Consider the following 20,000-nt stretch of genomic DNA (forward strand, 5'->3'; position numbering starts at 1 on the left):
AAAATATTTACTAAATAAACTAAAGTAAAAAAAAAAAATACAAAAAATGTACACGAGGTTATATACAGGGTGTTACGGTACAGAGTCAATGTGGAGGCTATATACAGGGTGTTACGGTACAGAGTCAATGTGGAGGCTATATACAGGGTATTACGGTACAGAGTCAATGTGGAGACTATATACAGGGGGTACCGGTACAGAGTCAATGTGGAGGCTATATACAGGGGGTACCGGTACAGAGTCAATGTGGAGGCTATATACAGGGGGTACCGGTACAGAGTCAATGTGGAGGCTATATACAGGGGGTACCGGTACAGAGTCAATGTGGAGGCTATATACAGGGGGTACCGGTACAGAGTCAATGTGGAGGCTATATACAGGGGGGTACCGGTACAGAGTCAATGTGGAGGCTATATACAGGGGGTACCGGTACAGAGTCAATGTGGAGGCTATATACAGGGGGTACCGGTACAGAGTCAATGTGGAGGCTATATACAGGGGGTACCGGTACAGAGTCAATGTGGAGGCTATATACAGGGGGTACGGTACAGAGTCAATGTGGAGGCTATATACAGGGGGTACCGGTACAGAGTCAATGTGGAGGCTATATACAGGGGGTACCGGTACAGAGTCAATGTGGAGGCTATATACAGGGGGTACCGGTACAGAGTCAATGTGGAGGCTATATACAGGGGTTACCGGTACAGAGTCAATGTGGAGGCTATATACAGGGGGTACCGGTACAGAGTCAATGTGGAGGCTATATACAGGGGGTACCGGTACAGAGTCAATGTGGAGGCTATATACAGGGGGTACCGGTACAGAGTCAATGTGGAGGCTATATACAGGGGGTACCCGTACAGAGTCAATGTGGAGGCTATATACAGGGGGTACCGGTACAGAGTCAATGTGGAGGCTATATACAGGGGGTACCGGTACAGAGTCAATGTGGAGGCTATATACAGGGGGTACCGGTACAGAGTCAATGTGGAGGCTATATACAGGGGGTACCGGTACAGAGTCAATGTGGAGGCTATATACAGGGGGTACCGGTACAGAGTCAATGTGGAGGCTATATACAGGGGGTACCGGTACAGAGTCAATGTGGAGGCTATATACAGGGGGTACCGGTACAGAGTCAATGTGGAGGATATATACAGGGGGTACCCGTACAGAATCAATGTGGAGGCTATATACAGGGGGTACCCTGACAGAGTCAATGTGGAGGCTATATACAGGGGGTACCGGTACAGAGTCAATGTGGAGGCTATATACAGGGGGTACCGGTACAGAGTCAATGTGGAGACTATATACAGGGGGTACCGGTACAGAGTCAATGTGGAGGCTATATACAGGGGGTACCGGTACAGAGTCAATGTGGAGGCTATATACAGGGGGTACCGGTACAGAGTCAATGTGGAGGCTATATACAGGGGGTACCGGTACAGAGTCAATGTGGAGGCTATATACAGGGGGTACCGGTACAGAGTCAATGTGGAGGCTATATACAGGGTGTTACGGTACAGAGTCAATGTGGAGGCTATATACAGGGTGTTACGGTACAGAGTCAATGTGGAGGCTATATACAGGGTGTTACGGTACAGAGTCAATGTGGAGGCTATATACAGGGTATTACGGTACAGAGTCAGTGTGGAGGCTATATACAGGGGGTACCGGTACAGAGTCAATGTGGAGGCTATATACAGGGGGTACCGGTCTCGTGCTGTTAACTCAGCCCTGTGTTCCTCTCTGTTCCTCCAAGATGTTGAACCCTCCTAATTCACCTTGTCATTAGCAGAAGTGTGGACCTTTCAGGGTTGTAACTGACTTCAGACAGGCAGCAGAGAGAGAAGTGGTTGGGACGACCTACATAACTATTATTGTAGCGTGACGGGTCAGCACTCCCCCCCAGCCGGGCCTTAGTCCCACCTAATGCAGTGAAACAACACGGCCTGCCCATGTAGCGAATCAGATCTCACACACACACACACACACACACACACACACACACACACACACACACACACACACACACACACACACACACACACACCTCACCTCACTCAGCGAGAATTCAGTCCCTCTGAGCAGTTTAACGTCACACACACACACACACACACACACACACACACACACACACACACCTCACCTCACTCAGCGAGACTTCAGTCCTTCTGAGCAGTTTAACGTTTTACACACACACACACACACACACACACACACACACACGAGAGAGAAAACAATATTTTTCCACACAGAAACCTCATCACCTAGTGGCAACCTATCCCCTATGTAGTGCACTACTTTGGCCATGGCTTTTTGGTAGTTCTGTGCAGTGTACTATGTAGGGAATAGGGTGCCGTTTGGGACAAAGGCGTAGTAGGTCGGCGTGTTTTGGAGAACGTCGTTCTAGAACGTGTCTTCACGTCCTGTCCACGGTAAGCTGTTATTTTCTATGGTAGAGTAGGTCAGGGCGTGACAGGGGGGGGGTTTATTCTATGTTTTCTATGTCTATGTTGTTAGGTTCTAGTTTTTGTATTTCTATGTTGGGGTTTTTGTTTGGGATGATCTCCAATTAGAGGCAGCTGGTCCTCGTTGTCTCTAATTGGAGGTCATATTTAAGTAGTTTTTTTTTTTCCACCTGGGTTTTGTGGGAGATTATTTTTAGTGTTTGTTTCACCTCACGTCACGGTTTGTTGTTTTGTTTGTTTATGTACTGCATAGTTTCACAGCGTAAATAAAATGCGGAACGACACACACGCGCTGCACTTTGGTCCGCTTCTCCTTACGACAGCCGCTGCACTTTGGTCCGCTTCTCCTTACGACAGCCGCTGCACTTTGGTCCGCTTCTCCTTACGACAGCCGCTGCACTTTGGTCCGCTTCTCCTTACGACAGCCGCTGCACTTTGGTCCGCTTCTCCTTACGACAGCCGCTGCACTTTGGTCCGCTTCTCCTTACGACAGCCGCTGCACTTTGGTCCGCTTCTCCTTACGACAGCCGCTGCACTTTGGTCCGCTTCTCCTTACGACAGCCGCTGCACTTTGGTCCGCTTCTCCTTACGACAGCCGCTGCACTTTGGTCCGCTTCTCCTTACGACAGCCGCTGCACTTTGGTCCGCTTCTCCTTACGACAGCCGGGACTCGTGGTGGGTACCTCTCCAGTGTAAACTTTTAGTTCAGAACGATGTCGAATCGATTCGTCTCCGTGGTGATAAGAGCTGGCAGGGAAATATTCACACGGACTTAACGAGACGCATCAGAGAGAAATAACAGAAGTAGCAGTATTAGTAGTAGTATTAGTATTGTATTAGTAGTATTGTGTATTAGCATAGTAGTATAATAGTATTAGTATAGCGGTGTATTAGTATAGTAGTAGTATAGTATAGTAGTATTAGTATAGTAGTATAGGTAGCAGCAGTAGTATAGTAGTAGTAGTATAGTAGTAGTATTGTGTATTAGTATAGTAGTATTAGTATAGTAGTATAGGTAGCAGCAGTGGTATAGTAGTATTAGTATTGTATTAGTAGTATTGTGTATTAGTATAGTAGTGTGGTAGTATTGTGTATTAGTATAATAGTGTAGTAGTATTAGTATAGTAGTATTAGTATAGTAGTATAGTGTATTAGTATAGTAGTATTGTGTATTAGTATAGCAGTATAGTAGTATTAGTATAGTAGTATAGTAGTATTAGTATAGTAGTACAGTAGTATTAGTATAGTAGTATTAGTATAGTAGTATTAGTATAGTAGTAGTAGTAGTATGTAGTATAGTAGTATTAGTATAGTAGTATAGTAGTATTAGTATAGTAGTATTAGTATAGTAGTATTAGTGTAGTAGTATTAGTATAGTAGTGTAGTAGTATTAGTATAGTAGTGTAGTAGTATTAATATAGTAGTATAGTAGTATTAGTATACTAGTATTAGTATAGTAGTATTAGTATAGTGTAGTAGTATAGGTAGCAGCAGTAGTGTTCTGTGGCTGCTGATGAGCAGAGGATCGTCTCAGTGAACAAGGCTGATCATCAGTCAGACTCCCACTGGGTCCAGAGGCAGGTCATAATGTAAAGGACGTCAGGCTGAATCCCATCTGCTAGGGTGAGGTGGTCTCTCTCCTCCCCACCTCTCCTCTCCCTCCCCTCCTCATCCCACTTCCTCCCCTCCCACCTCTCCTCCCCTCATCTCCTCCCCCTCCCCTCCCCACATCTCCTCCCTCCCCTCCCACCTCCCCTCCCCTCCTCTCCTCTCCTCCCCACATCTCCTCTCCCTCCCCTCCCACCTCCCCTCCCAGTGCTCCTCCCCTCCCAGCTCTCCTCCCCACCTCTCCTCTCCTCCCCTCCCATCCCACTTCCTCCCCTCCCCACCTCCCCTCCCAGTGCTCCTCTCCTCCCCACCTCCCCTCCCCTCCCACCTCTCCTCCCCACCTCTCCTCCCCTCCCCTCTCCTCCCCTCCCACCTCTCCTCCTCTCCCCTCCCACCACCTCCTCCCCTCCCACCTCCTCTTCCCCTCCCACCTCCTCCTCCCCTACCCTCCCACCACCTCCTCCCCTCCCACCACCACCTCCCCTCCCACCTCCTCTTCCCCTCCCACCTCCTCCTCCCCTACCCTCCCACCTCCTCCCACCTCTCCTCCCCTCCCCTCCCACCTCTCCTCCACCTCTCCTCCCACCTCTCCTCTCCTCCCCACCTCCTCCTCCCAGCTCTCCTCAGCAGGAAGCAGCTCGTCAGGTCAACAGCCATTAGTTCTGATTAAAGAGGTCGTGAGGTTTTAGTTGTCTGGGTGGGTTCTTGTTCTGCAGGTGCCGTGCAGCCTGGAGTATTGGGACGAGCTCCAGCACGCCTTCGTCCCCTACCGAGAGTTCAGCCTATCAGAGAGTAGCGCCTGCGAGCTGACCCTGCCCAGCCTGACGCTGACCAATGAGCAGAAGGATCTGGTGACCTCTGACCTGTGGAGGATCGTCCTCAACAGCAACCCAGACGGAGGAGACGAACAGAGGTGAGGAGACGATTAACACTCTCTTCACACACCTGATTCTACTGTGTGTGTGTGTGTGTGTGTGTGTGTGTGGTGTGGTGTGTGTGTGTGTGTGTGTGTGTGTGTGTGGTTCAGTACAGTGCAGAATGTTGATCGTCTCTGAGCACAAAAGCCTCTGTGTGCCGGTCACTCGCTCCACATCTGGGAGGGAGGGAGGGAGGGAGGGTTGGGGGAGGCAGTGGACCTGGCCCAGGTTCAGATCAACCTACTGACATTTCCCAGCACACCAAGTGGCTGTCAGGGCCAAACAGATCCCTTCCTGCTTACCTCGAGGGGAAGGGAGGCAGGAGGGATAGGGGAGGGAGGCAGGAGGGATAGAGGAGTGGAGGCAGTGAGGGATAGAGGAGGGAGGCAGGAGGGATAGAGGAGTGGAGGCAGGAGGGATAGAGGAGTGGGGCGGGAGGGAGGCAGGAGGGATAGAGGAGTGGGGCAGGAGGGATAGAGGAGTGGGGCGGGAGGGAGGCAGGAGGGATAGAGGAGTGGGGCAGGAGGGATAGAGGAGGGGGGCAGGAGGGATAGAGGAGTGGGGCAGGAGGGAGAGCAGGAGGGATAGCAGGAGTGGAGGCAGGAGGGATAGAGGAGTGGGGCAGGAGGGATAGAGGAGTGGGGCAGGAGGGATAGAGGAGTGGAGGCAGGAGGGATAGAGGAGGGAGGCAGGAGGGATAGAGGAGGGAGGCAGGAGGGATAAAGAGGAGGGGGGCAGGAGGGATAGAGGAGGGAGGCAGGAGGGATAGAGGAGTGGGGCAGGAGGGATAGAGGACTGAGGCAGGAGGGATAGAGGAGGGAGGCAGGAGGGATAGAGGAGGGAGGCAGGAGGGATAGAGGAGTGGGGCAGGAGGGATAGAGGAGTGGGGCAGGAGGGATAGAGGAGTGGGGCAGGAGGGATAGAGGAGGGAGGCAGGAGGGATAGAGGAGGGAGGCAGGAGGGATAAAGAGGAGGGAGGCAGGAGGGATAGAGGAGGGAGGCAGGAGGGAGGCAGGATGGATAGAGGAGGGAGGCAGGAGGGATAGAGGAGTGGGGCAGGAGGGATAGAGGAGTGGGGCAGGAGGGATAGAGGAGTGGGGCAGGAGGGATAGAGGAGTGGGGCAGGAGGGATAGAGGAGTGGGGCAGGAGGGATAGAGGAGGGAGGCGGGAGGGATAGAGGAGGGAGGCAGGAGGGATAGAGGAGGGAGGCAGGAGGGATAGAGGAGGGGGGCAGGAGGGATAGAGGAGGGAGGCAGGAGGGATAGAGGAGGGAGGCAGGAGGGAGGCAGGATGGATAGAGGAGGGAGGCGGGAGGGATAGAGGAGGGAGGCGGGAGGGATAGAGGAGGGAGGCAGGAGGGATAGAGGAGGGAGGCAGGAGGGATAGAGGAGTGGGGCAGGAGGGATAGAGGAGGGAGGCAGGAGGGATAGAGGAGGGAGGCAGGAGGGAGGCAGGATGGATAGAGGAGGGAGGCGGGAGGGATACAGGAGGGAGGCGGGAGGGATAGAGGAGGGAGGCGGGAGGGATAGAGGAGGGAGGCAGGAGGGATAGAGGAGGGAGGCAGGAGGGAGGCAGGAGGGATAGAGGAGGGAGGCAGGAGCGATAGAGGAGGGAGGGAGAACGGGAGATTAGGTAGGAGGGACGCATGAGGGCTGAGGAGGGGGGAGGCAGGAGGGGGTGAGGAGGGGAGGAGGGGAGGGGAGGGGAGTGGAGGAGGGAGGGAGGTAGGAGGGGAGAGGAGAGGAGGGAGGGAGGGAGGCAGGAGGGGGTGAGGAGGGGAGGGGAGGAGGGGAGGGGAGTGGAGGAGGGAGGGAGGGAGGTAGGAGGGAAGAGGAGGAGGGAGGCAGGAGCTGAGTGGAGAGGAGGGAGACTGAAGGGGAGAGGAGAGGAGGGAGGCAGGAGGGGGTGAGGAGGGGAGGGGAGGAGGGGAGTGGAGGAGGGAGGGAGTCAGGAGTGAGAGGAGGGAGGTCAGGAGTGAAGAGGAGAGGAGGGAGGCAGGAGTGAAGAGGACAGGAGGGAGGCAGGAGTGAAGAGGACAGGAGGGAGGCAGGAGTGGGGAAGAGGGAAACTGGAGGAGAGGAGGGAGGCGGTCTCTCTCTCTGCCTCCCTGAGTTTAGGGGCTTTCTATATGAGCTAACTGCCAAGCCTACATTCTGTGTGGGTTTAAGGGATCTGGAGAAGCAGAAAGGCAGGAATAAGAAAACATGGAATGACGAGAGGACAACAGCAGAAAACAGCAACCCAGTGAAAAGCCAAATATACACGTGCATTTCATTACAGTCATTCTCCAGTACATTTCCTTTATTGTCAAGGTGTGTCCCAATTGACAGCTTATAGTGCACTATGGACCCAGGTCAAAAGTAGTGCACTACGTAGGGAATAGTAAGCTATTTGGGACGCCCCCCCCCTCAACATGTGATGGTTACCTTCTTGACACCTTGTTAATGTCCCTCCAGCCAGTCCTCCTCCATGACACCTTGTTAACGTCCCTCCAGCCAGTCCTCCTCCATGACACCTTGTTAATGTCCCTCCAGCCAGTCCTCCTCCATGACACCTTGTTAATGTCCCTCCAGCCAGTCCTCCTCCATGACACCTTGTTAATGTCCCTCCAGCCAGTCCTCCTCCATGACACCTTGTTAATGTCCCTCCAGCCAGTCCTCCTCCATGACACCTTGTTAATGTCCCTCCAGCCAGTCCTCCTCCATGACACCTTGTTAATGTCCCTCCAGCCAGTCCTCCTCCATGACACCTTGTTAATGTCCCTCCAGCCAGTCCTCCTCCATGACACCTTGTTAATGTCCCTCCAGCCAGTCCTCCTCCATGACACCTTGTTAATGTCCCTCCAGCCAGTCCTCCTCCATGACACCTTGTTAATGTCCCTCCAGCCAGTCCTCCTCCATGACACCTTGTTAATGTCCCTCCAGCCAGTCCTCCTCCATGACACCTTGTTAATGTCCCTCCAGCCAGTCCTCCTCCATGACACCTTGTTAATGTCCCTCCAGCCAGTCCTCCTCCATGACACCTTGTTAATGTCCCTCCAGCCAGTCCTCCTCCATGACACCTTGTTAATGTCCCTCCAGCCAGTCCTCCTCCATGACACCTTGTTAATGTCCCTCCAGCCAGTCCTCCTCCATGACACCTTGTTAATGTCCCTCCAGCCAGTCCTCCTCCATGACACCTTGTTAATGTCCCTCCAGCCAGTCCTCCTCCATGACACCTTGTTAATGTCCCTCCAGCCAGTCCTCCTCCATGACACCTTGTTAATGTCCCTCCAGCCAGTCCTCCTCCATGACACCTTGTTAATGTCCCTCCAGCCAGTCCTCCTCCATGACACCTTGTTAATGTCTCTCCAGCCAGTCCTCCTCCATGACACCTTGTTAATGTCCCTCCAGCCAGTCCTCCTCCATGACACCTTGTTAATGTCCCTCCAGCCAGTCCTCCTCCATGACACCTTGTTAATGTCCCTCCAGCCAGTCCTCCTCCATGACACCTTGTTAATGTCCCTCCAGCCAGTCCTCCTCCATGACACCTTGTTAATGTCCCTCCAGCCAGTCCTCCTCCATGACACCTTGTTAATGTCCCTCCAGCCAGTCCTCCTCCATGACACCTTGTTAATGTCCCTCCAGCCAGTCCTCCTCCATGACACCTTGTTAATGTCCCTCCAGCCAGTCCTCCTCCATGACACCTTGTTAATGTCCCTCCAGCCAGTCCTCCTCCATGACACCTTGTTAATGTCCCTCCAGCCAGTCCTCCTCCATGACACCTTGTTAATGTCCCTCCAGCCAGTCCTCCTCCATGACACCTTGTTAATGTCCCTCCAGCCAGTCCTCCTCCATGACACCTTGTTAATGTCCCTCCAGCCAGTCCTCCTCCATGACACCTTGTTAATGTCCCTCCAGCCAGTCCTCCTCCATGACACCTTGTTAATGTCCCTCCAGCCAGTCCTCCTCCATGACACCTTGTTAATGTCCCTCCAGCCAGTCCTCCTCCATGACACCTTGTTAATGTCCCTCCAGCCAGTCCTCCTCCATGACACCTTGTTAATGTCCCTCCAGCCAGTCCTCCTCCATGACACCTTGTTAATGTCCCTCCAGCCAGTCCTCCTCCATGACACCTTGTTAATGTCCCTCCAGCCAGTCCTCCTCCATGACACCTTGTTAATGTCCCTCCAGCCAGTCCTCCTCCATGACACCTTGTTAATGTCCCTCCAGCCAGTCCTCCTCCATGACACCTTGTTAATGTCCCTCCAGCCAGTCCTCCTCCATGACACCTTGTTAATGTCCCTCCAGCCAGTCCTCCTCCATGACACCTTGTTAATGTCCCTCCAGCCAGTCCTCCTCCATGACACCTTGTTAATGTCCCTCCAGCCAGTCCTCCTCCATGACACCTTGTTAATGTCCCTCCAGCCAGTCCTCCTCCATGACACCTTGTTAATGTCCCTCCAGCCAGTCCTCCTCCATGACACCTTGTTAATGTCCCTCCAGCCAGTCCTCCTCCATGACACCTTGTTAATGTCCCTCCAGCCAGTCCTCCTCCATGACACCTTGTTAATGTCCCTCCAGCCAGTCCTCCTCCATGACACCTTGTTAATGTCCCTCCAGCCAGTCCTCCTCCATGACACCTTGTTAATGTCCCTCCAGCCAGTCCTCCTCCATGACACCTTGTTAATGTCCCTCCAGCCAGTCCTCCTCCATGACACCTTGTTAACGTCCCTCCAGCCAGTCCTCCTCCATGACACCTTGTTAACGTCCCTCCAGCCAGTCCTCCTCCATGACACCTTGTTAATGTCCCTCCAGCCCGTCCTCCTCCTGGAAGTGTTTCCTATTGTTCTTTCTCCTCTCCCTCCCAGTGAGTCAGATTTATAAACTCTCAGTCTTTTAATAGTTGTTTATGTATCTCTTTACAGTTCTGACAGTGAGTCAGGATCTCAGCAGGGTTCCTCGGGGTCCCAGCTTCTGCCCTGTGACCAGCTGGTGTCCCCCACGGCGCTGGCAGCCTGTACCCGGGTCGACTCCTGCTTCGCCCCCTGGTCCGTGCCCTCCCTGGGCGTGTCTCTCACCCTGGCACAGATACAGCTGCATCTCTACCACCACCTGGAGCAGCTGGGAACAGGTACTGTAGCACCGCCTGGAGCAGCTGGGTATTCGGCCCCCTTGAACTTTTCGACCTTTTGCCACATTTCAGGCTTCAAACATAAAGATATAAAACTGTAATTTTTAGTGAAGAATCAACAACAAGTGGGACACAATCATGAAGTGGAACGAAATTTATTGGATATTTCAAACTTTTTTAACAAATAAAAAACGGAAAAATTGTCCGTGCAAAATTATTCAGCCCCTTTACTTTCAGTGCAGCAAACTCTCTCCAGAAGTTCAGTGAGGATCTCTGAATGATCCAATGTTGACCTAAATGACTAATGATGATAAATAGAATCCACCTGTGTGTAATCAAGTCTCTGTATAAATGCACCTGCTCTGTGATAGTCTCAGAGGTCCGTTTAAAGCGCAGAGAGCATCATGAAGAACAAGGAACACACCAGGCAGGTCCGAGATACTGTTGTGGAGAAGTTTAAAGCCGGATTTGGATACAAAAAGATTTCCCAAGCTTTAAACATCCCAAGGAGCACTGTGCAAGCGATAATATTGAAATGGAAGGAGTATCAGACCACTGCAAATCTACGAAGACCCGGCCGTCCCTCTAAACTTTCAGCTCATACAAGGAGAAGACTGATCAGAGATGCAGCCAAGAGGCCCATGATCACTCTGGATGAACTGCAGAGATCTACAGCTGAGGTGGGAGACTCTGTCCATAGGACAACAATCAGTCGTATACTGCACAAATCTGGCCTTTATGGAAGAGTGGCAAGAAGAAAGCCATTTCTTAAAGATGTCCATAAAAAGTGTCGTTTAAAGTTTGCCACTAGCCACCTGGGAGACACACCAAACATGTGGAAGAAGGTGCTCTGGTCAGATGAAACCAAAATCGAACTTTTTGGCAACAATGCAAAACGTTATGTTTGGCGTAAAAGCAACACAGCTCATCACCCTGAACACACCATCCCCACTGTCAAACCATGGTGGTGGCAGCATCATGGTTTGGGCCTGCTTTTCTTCAGCAGGGGCAGGGAAGATGGTTAAAATTGATGGGAAGATGGATGGAGCCAAATACAGGACCATTCTGGAAGAAAACCTGTTGGAGTCTGCAAAAGACCTGAGACTGGGACGGAGATTTGTCTTCCAACAAGACAATGATCCAAAACATAAAGCAAAATCTACAATAGAATGGTTCACAAATAAACAGTTAGAATGGCCAAGTCAAAGTCCAGACCTGAATCCAATCGAGAATCTGTGGAAAGAACTGAAAACTGCTGTTCACAAACGCTCTCCATCCAACCTCACTGAGCTCGAGCTGTTTTGCAAGGAGGAATGGGCAAAAATGTCAGTCTCTCGATGTGCAAAACTGATAGAGACATACCCCAAGCGACTTACAGCTGTAATCGCAGCAAAAGGTGGCGCTACAAAGTATTAACTTAAGGGGGCTGAATAATTTCGCACGGCCAATTTTTCAGTTTTTTATTTGTTAAAAAAGTTTGAAATATCCAATAAATTTCGTTCCACTTCATGATTGTGTCCCACTTGTTGTTGATTCTTCACAAAAAAATACAGTTTTATATCTTTATGTTTGAAGCCTGAAATGTGGCAAAAGGTCGAAAAGTTCAAGGGGGCCGAATACTTTCGCAAGGCACTGTACTGTAGCACCACCTGGAGCAGCTGGGTACAGGTACTGTAACACCGCCTGGAGCAGCTGGGTACAGGTACTGTAACACCACCTGGAGCAGCTGGGTACAGGTACTGTAACACCGCCTGGAGCAGCTGGGTACAGGTACTGTAACACCACCTGGAGCAGCTGGGTACAGGTACTGTAACACCGCCTGGAGCAGCTGGGTACAGGTACTGTAGCACCGCCTGGAGCAGCTGGGTACAGGTTCTGTAGCACCGCCTGGAGCAGCTGGGTACAGGTACTGTAGCACCGCCTGGAGCAGCTGGGTACAGGTACTGTAACACCGCCTGGAGCAGCTGGGTACAGGTACTGTAACACCACCTGGAGCAGCTGGGTACAGGTACCGTAACACCGCCTGGAGCAGCTGGGTACAGGTTCTGTAGCACCGCCTGGAGCAGCTGGGTACAGGTACTGTAACACGCGCCTGGAGCAGCTGGGTACAGGTACTGTAACACCGCCTGGAGCAGCTGGGTACAGGTACTGTAACACCGGGGCCCTGGAGCAGCTGGGTACAGGTACTGTAACAACCACCTGGAGCAGCTGGGTACAGGTACTGTAACACCGCCTGGAGCAGCTGGGTACAGGTACTGTAACACCGCCTGGAGCAGCTGGGTACAGGTACTGTAGCACCGCCTGGAGCAGCTGGGTACAGGTACTGTAACACCGCCTGGAGCAGCTGGGTACAGGTACTGTAACACCGCCTGGAGCAGCTGGGTACAGGTACTGTAACACCGCCTGGAGCAGCTGGGTACAGGTACTGTAACACCGTCACACAAAGTGGAACTTTCCAGAAAATCACTATTGGTTTTTATTTGTTTGTTTCATCTGAGGGCGTTCTGTAGTAGTTGGAACTTCATACTACTGTCACTTTAGTTGTATATTACATTCACAAACTCACATCGCCTCTGTCCGTCTGTCTATTCCGTCTCCAGTGCCGTCACGTCGACTCCGCCCCTTCCTGCCAGACAGGAAGTTGCCCCAGGAGCAGGAGTACCTGGTCATCGGGGCACAGGAGCCGCGGGTGTTCCTTCGCCAGTGGAGCGGTGGTACCGGTACCGTTAGTTCTACCCGGCTGTGCCAGGAGATCCAGTTCTCCACTGAGCTGGACTGCAGACTGTTGGAGTACCGGAACCTGACTTGGCTCTGCCTGCTGCAGCCGTTCATACTGCAGGGCCAGGCCGCGGTCACACGCTGCTCCAACAACACCCTCCTGGACGTGAACGTCTTCATAGACCCCGTCTTCGTCAACATCAGCCAGAACACTGTACACAGCCTGGATACAGCCCTGCAGAGCTGGCAGCAGGTGAGACTACTGTTAGATACTGAGTCTAATCCTAACCCTAACGTCCATCAGCCATCAGCCATCAGCCTGGATACAGCCCTGCAGAGCTGGCAGCAGGTGAGACTACTGTTAGATACTGAGTCTAATCCTAACCCTAACGTCCATCAGCCATCAGCCATCAGCCTGGATACAGCCCTGCAGAGCTGGCAGCAGGTGAGACTACTGTTAGATACTGAGTCTAGTCCTAACCCTAACGTCCATCAGCCATCAGCCATCAGCCTGGATACAGCCCTGCAGAGCTGGAGAGTCTTGTAGAGGAGGAAGAGGAGGATAGGAGAGTCTTGTAGAGGAGGAAGAGGAGGATAGGAGAGTCTTGTAGAGGAGGAAGAGGAGGATAGGAGAGTCTTGTAGAGGAGGAAGAGGAGGATAGGAGAGTCTTGTAGAGGAGGAAGAGGAGGATAGGAGAGTCTTGTAGAGGAGGAAGAGGAGGATAGGAGAGTCTTGTAGAGGAGGAAGAGGAGGATAGGAGAGTCTTGTAGAGGAGGAAGAGGAGGATAGGAGAGTCTTGTAGAGGAGGAAGAGGAGGAGGATAGGAGAGTCTTGTAGAGGAGGAAGAGGAGGATAGGAGAGTCTTGTAGACAGGTGTGTGGAGACAGCAGAGAGGCCCTGAGATCCTGATTGGACCAGGGGACATGGGTTGGGAGGGAGATTTTAACCATCCCCAGCCTCAAACCCAACGTTCCCCAGGCAGGCCTACCCCTCAGCCTCATACCAACGTTCCCCAGGCAGGCCTACCCCTCAGCCTCATACCAACGTTCCCCAGGCAGGCCTACCCCTCAGCCTCATACCAACGTTCCCCAGGCAGGCCTACCCCCCAGCCTCACACCAACGTTCCCCAGGCAGGCCTACCCCTCAGCCTCATACCAACGTTCCCCAGGCAGGCCTACCCCCCAGCCTCATACCAACGTTCCCCAGGCAGGCCTACCCCCCAGCCTCATACCAACGTTCCCCAGGCAGGCCTACCCCCCAGCCTCACACCAACGTTCCCCAGGCAGGCCTACCCCTCAGCCTCATACCAACGTTCCCCAGGCAGGCCTACCCCCCAGCCTCACACCAACGTTCCCCAGGCAGGCCTACCCCCCAGCCTCACACCAACGTTCCCCAGGCAGGCCTACCCCCCAGCCTCACACCAACGTTCCCCAGGCAGGCCTACCCCTCAGCCTCATACCAACGTTCCCCAGGCAGGCCTACCCCCCAGCCTCATACCAACGTTCCCCAGGCAGGCCTACCCCCCAGCCTCAAACCCAACTTTCCCCAGGCAGGCCTACCCCCCAGCCTCAAACCCAACTTTCCCCAGGCAGGCCTACCCCCCAGATCTAAACCCGGCTCTCTCCCCCTCTCTCCCTATCCCTCTCCCTATCCTCTCTCCCTATCCTCTCTCCCTATCCTCTCTCCCTATCCTCTCTCCCTATCATCTCTCCCTATCCTCTCTCCCTATCCTCTCTCCCTATCCTCTCTCCCTATCCTCTCTCCCTATCCTCTCTCCCTATCCTCTCTCCCTATCCTCTCTCCCTATCCTCTCTCCCCCTCTCTCCCTATCCTCTCTCCCTATCCTCTCTCCCTATCCTCTCTTCCCCTCTCTCCCTATCCTCTCTTCCCCTCTCTCCCTACCATCTCTCCCTATCCTCTCTCCCTACCCTCTCTCCCCCTCTCTCCCCCTCTCTCCCTATCCTCTCTCCCCCTCTCTCCCTATCCTTTCTCCCCCTCTCTCCCTATCCTCTCTCCCCCTCTCTCCCCCTCTCTCCCCAGGGGAAGTGGCTTTAGGGTTCAGCCGCAGTAAAAGACAGTAGGTTTAACGTTCTCACAGAACAACAAATGTGCACTTAGGAAATCACAAGAGAGGAGGGCTTTTTTTTCCCCCCCTCTTCCTGTTTGAACGACCCCGGCTCGTCTTTAGAGAAGAGAAGATGGATCCATCTGTAGTTATAGACAGATCAGGTTTCTGTTCCCAGCAGGATGTAGCAGGGATCTGAAAAGCCCGAACAGGAAACAGGGTTTTTGTTGGTATCTTCAACTGCTCCTTGATCTGTTTTACTGTCCGTTTTAATAATGTCGTTCGACCACAACTTCTGCATGGCAAGGATCCAATTCCACGTGATTAGAAGTTTCTCCCCCTCGTCTATATTACTGTCTCCAGTTTGTCACGTCTACCGTAGAGCTGCGTGACATAGAGAGGCTCATAACGTAACCAGGTCTAATTGGATGTTCTGGTGACTGCTGGGACGTCGTGGCTGACAGAGAGAGAACTGTCACTTTAAACCCCTTTAACAAGCAGGTTCTATGGACTATCAGCATTTCTCAGCGGTAATATTTGTCCGCGTGAAGCCGTTTTTTATAGAGCGAAGAGGACGACAGAGGATGAAGAGGCTGTATCGGGTCTCTGTTAACTGATACCATCTTAAAGACGGCTTAGCGCGCGGCATCTTAAAGACGGCTGGAAGTTTAGAAATCTGCTCGTCCCGTTGAAAGGTGCCTCGGATAACGTTCCTCTATAAATTGGGGATGGATTTGAACTCGTGCTCGCAGCTGTCCCGTCCGACTGGTAGAACTCTCTCTCTGTCCTCCCGGGTTTAATGGGGTTTAATGGGGTAAACTTTCCCAGCAGTTTTCAATAGCAACAGTAGAACGCGTTTCGCTGTTAAACTCTGAGCTTTTTTTTTAACAGTCACCCTGCGTCACTCTGTCTCGATGTGGCGGTGGGGGTCTGTTGTGTTGAGGTTGGACTGGTTAACGAGAAGCTGGATCTGAACAGAGAGGGGTGGATGAGTTAACTCCACCTGGATCTGAACAGAGAGGGGTGGATGAGTTAACTCCACCTGGATCTGAACAGAGAGGGGTGGATGAGTTAACTCCACCTGGATCTGAACAGAGAGGGGTGGATGAGTTAACTCCACCTGGATCTGAACAGAGAGGGGTGGATGAGTTAACTCCACCTGGATCTGAACAGAGAGGGGTGGATTAGTTAACCTGGATCTGAACAGAGAGGGGTGGATGAGTTAACTCCACCTGGATCTGAACAGAGAGGGGTGGATGAGTTAACTCCACCTGGATCTGAACAGAGAGGGGTGGATGAGTTAACCTGGATCTGAACAGAGAGGGGTGGATGAGTTAACTCCACCTGGATCTGAACAGAGAGGGGGTGGATGAGTTAACCTGGATCTGAACAGAGAGGGGTGGATGAGTTAACTCCACCTGGATCTGAACAGAGAGGGGTGGATGAGTTAACTCCACCTGGATCTGAACAGAGAGGGGTGGATGAGTTAACTCCACCTGGATCTGAACAGAGAGGGGTGGATGAGTTAACCTGGATCTGAACAGAGAGGGGTGGATGAGTTAACTCCACCTGGATCTGAACAGAGAGGGGTGGATGAGTTAACTCCACCTGGATCTGAACAGAGAGGGGGTGGATGAGTTAACTCCACCTGGATCTGAACAGAGAGGGGTGGATGAGTTAACCTGGATCTGAACAGAGAGGGGTGGATGAGTTAACCTGGATCTGAACAGAGAGGGGTGGATGAGTTAACTCAACCTGGATCTGAACAGAGAGGGGTGGATGAGTTAACCTGGATCTGAACAGAGAGGGGTGGATGAGTTAACTCCACCTGGATCTGAACAGAGAGGGGGTGGATGAGTTAACCTGGATCTGAACAGAGAGGGGTGGATGAGTTAACCTGGATCTGAACAGAGAGGGGTGGATGAGTTAACTCCACCTGGATCTGAACAGAGAGGGGTGGATGAGTTAACTCCACCTGGATCTGAACAGAGAGGGGGTGGATGAGTTAACTCCACCTGGATCTGAACAGAGAGGGGGTGGATGAGTTTACTCCACCTGGATCTGAACAGAGAGGGGTGGATGAGTTAACTCCACCTGGATCTGAACAGAGAGGGGTGGATGAGTTAACCTGGATCTGAACAGAGAGGGGTGGATGAGTTAACCTGGATCTGAACAGAGAGGGGTGGATGAGTTAACTCCACCTGGATCTGAACAGAGAGGGGTGGATGAGTTAACCTGGATCTGAACAGAGAGGGGGTGGATGAGTTAACTCCACCTGGATCTGAACAGAGAGGGGTGGATGAGTTAACCTGGATCTGAACAGAGAGGGGTGGATGAGTTAACTCCACCTGGATCTGAACAGAGAGGGGTGGATGAGTTAACTCCACCTGGATCTGAACAGAGAGGGGTGGATGAGTTAACCTGGATCTGAACAGAGAGGGGTGGATGAGTTAACCTGGATCTGAACAGAGAGGGGTGGATGAGTTAACCTGGATCTGAACAGAGAGGGGTGGATGAGTTAACCTGGATCTGAACAGAGAGGGGTGGATGAGTTAACCTGGATCTGAACAGAGAGGGGTGGATGAGTTAACTCCACCTGGATCTGAACAGAGAGGGGTGGCTGAGTTAACCTGGATCTGAACAGAGAGAGGGGGTGGATGAGTTAACCTGGATCTGAACAGAGAGAGGGGGATGAGTTAACCTGGATCTGAACAGAGAGGGATGGATGAGTTAACCTGGATCTGAACAGAGAGGGATGGATGAGTTAACCTGGATCTGAACAGAGAGGGGTGGATGAGTTAACCTGGATCTGAACAGAGAGGGGGTGGATGAGTTAACCTGGATCTGAACAGAGAGAGGGGGTGGATGAGTTAACCTGGATCTGAACAGAGAGGGGGTGGATGAGTTAACCTGGATCTGAACAGAGAGGGGGTGGATGAGTTAACCTGGATCTGAACAGAGAGGGGTGGATGAGTTAACCTGGATCTGAACAGAGAGGGGTGGATGAGTTAACCTGGATCTGAACAGAGAGGGGTGGATGAGTTAACCTGGATCTGAACAGAGAGGGGTGGATGAGTTAACCTGGATCTGAACAGAGAGGGGTGGATGAGTTAACCTGGATCTGAACAGAGAGGGGGTGGATGAGTTAACTCCACCTGGATCTGAACAGAGAGAGGGGTGGATGAGTTAACCTGGATCTGAACAGAGAGGGGTGGATGAGTTAACCTGGATCTGAACAGAGAGGGGTGGATGAGTTAACTCCACCTGGATCTGAACAGAGAGAGGGGTGGATGAGTTAACCTGGATCTGAACAGAGAGGGGTGGATGAGTTAACCTGGATCTGAACAGAGAGGGGTGGATGAGTTAACCTGGATCTGAACAGAGAGAGGGGTGGATGAGTTAACCTGGATCTGAACAGAGAGGGGTGGATGAGTTAACCTGGATCTGAACAGAGAGGGGTGGATGAGTTAACCTGGATCTGAACAGAGAGGGGGTGGATGAGTTAACTCCACCTGGATCTGAACAGAGAGAGGGGTGGATGAGTTAACCTGGATCTGAACAGAGAGGGGTGGATGAGTTAACCTGGATCTGAACAGAGAGGGGTGGATGAGTTAACCTGGATCTGAACAGAGAGAGGGGTGGATGAGTTAACCTGGATCTGAACAGAGAGGGGTGGATGAGTTAACCTGGATCTGAACAGAGAGGGGTGGATGAGTTAACCTGGATCTGAACAGAGAGAGGGGTGGATGAGTTAACCTGGATCTGAACAGAGAGGGGTGGATGAGTTAACCTGGATCTGAACAGAGAGGGGTGGATGAGTTAACCTGGATCTGAACAGAGAGGGGTGGATGAGTTAACCTGGATCTGAACAGAGAGGGGTGGATGAGTTAACCTGGATCTGAACAGAGAGGGGGTGGATGAGTTAACTCCACCTGGATCTGAACAGAGAGGGGGTGGATGAGTTAACCTGGATCTGAACAGAGAGGGGTGGATGAGTTAACCTGGATCTGAACAGAGAGGGGTGGATGAGTTAACCTGGATCTGAACAGAGAGGGGGTGGATGAGTTTTGTAACAGGTTCAAGTAACTCACAGACCTTGGTCGTCGAGCTGTTTTGGAATTGCGTACTCTTTAACTTTTAGTGTGTTTGAGAAGCACTCTCCAAAGCCCTGTGTTTTCAATAAAAACAGGATTGGTAAACTGAGGACCTACTCATTCAACCCAAATGGGTCTTCCACATTTAACCCCTTTGGTACGGTGGATTGGCTTATTCAGCATCCATCGGTTCCCCGGATACATACTCAGATACATACTATAATATTGTGTATTTATGAATCGCGGCAAATTTAGTTCCTGTTTCAGTCGTGTGTTTTGGTCACGTTCAGGTGGGTCGAATATAAAGCACCCTGCTGATTGGTCGACAGGAGAGCCTCCCACAATGCAGGCGATGGCTGCTGGAAAACACCCTGCTGATTGGTCGACAGGGGAGCCTCCCGCAATGCAGGCGATGGCTGCAGGAAAACACCCTGCTGATTGGTTGACAGTAGATCCTCCCACAATGCACGCTGCAGGATGAAGTCGGTGAAGAGCGACTGCAGGTCGAAACGTCTTGCCCTTTTGATCACGTGATTTCTGTCAAGTTCACTCAGTTGACATGTAGGCGGAAATCTGACAATTTTTATTCCCAGAATGCAACACACTTTGAAAGGCGGTGACCAACGAGGGTCGCCGACTTGCTATGCTCCTACACCGTCACCAGAGTATCTGGGCATGCTATGCTCCTACACCGTCACCAGAGTATCTGGGCATGCTATGCTCCTACACCGTCACCAGAGTATCTGGGCATGCTATGCTACTACACCGTCACCAGAGTATCTGGGCATGCTATGCTCCTACACCGTCACCAGAGTATCTGGGCATGCTATGCTCCTACACCGTCACCAGAGTATCTGGGCATGCTATGCTCCTACACCGTCACCATAGTATCTGGGCATGCTATGCTCCTACACCGTCACCATAGTATCTGGGCCTGCTATGCTCCTACACCGTCACCATAGTATCTGGGCCTGCTATGCTCCTACACCGTCACCATAGTATCTGGGCATGCT

The 20,000-nt window shown here is 52.1% G+C and overlaps 1 protein-coding gene across 1 annotated transcript in view; it reads left to right on the top strand.

Annotated features, from left to right (window-relative positions):
• Nucleotides 1-20,000, top strand: part of LOC106593635 (intermembrane lipid transfer protein VPS13B) — a 164,440-nt gene that overhangs the window by 32,801 nt on the left and 111,639 nt on the right. Inside the window, exons 5-7 of the mRNA XM_082958886.1 lie at nucleotides 4,796-4,992; nucleotides 9,904-10,109; nucleotides 12,710-13,080. Of these exons, the coding sequence (XP_082815012.1) occupies nucleotides 4,796-4,992; nucleotides 9,904-10,109; nucleotides 12,710-13,080 (774 nt within the window). The remainder of the gene's footprint in view (nucleotides 1-4,795; nucleotides 4,993-9,903; nucleotides 10,110-12,709; nucleotides 13,081-20,000) is intronic.

This window comes from Salmo salar, chromosome 02 (assembly GCF_965601325.2).
Source record: "Salmo salar chromosome 02, fSalSal1, whole genome shotgun sequence".
NCBI lineage: Eukaryota > Metazoa > Chordata > Actinopteri > Salmoniformes > Salmonidae > Salmo > Salmo salar.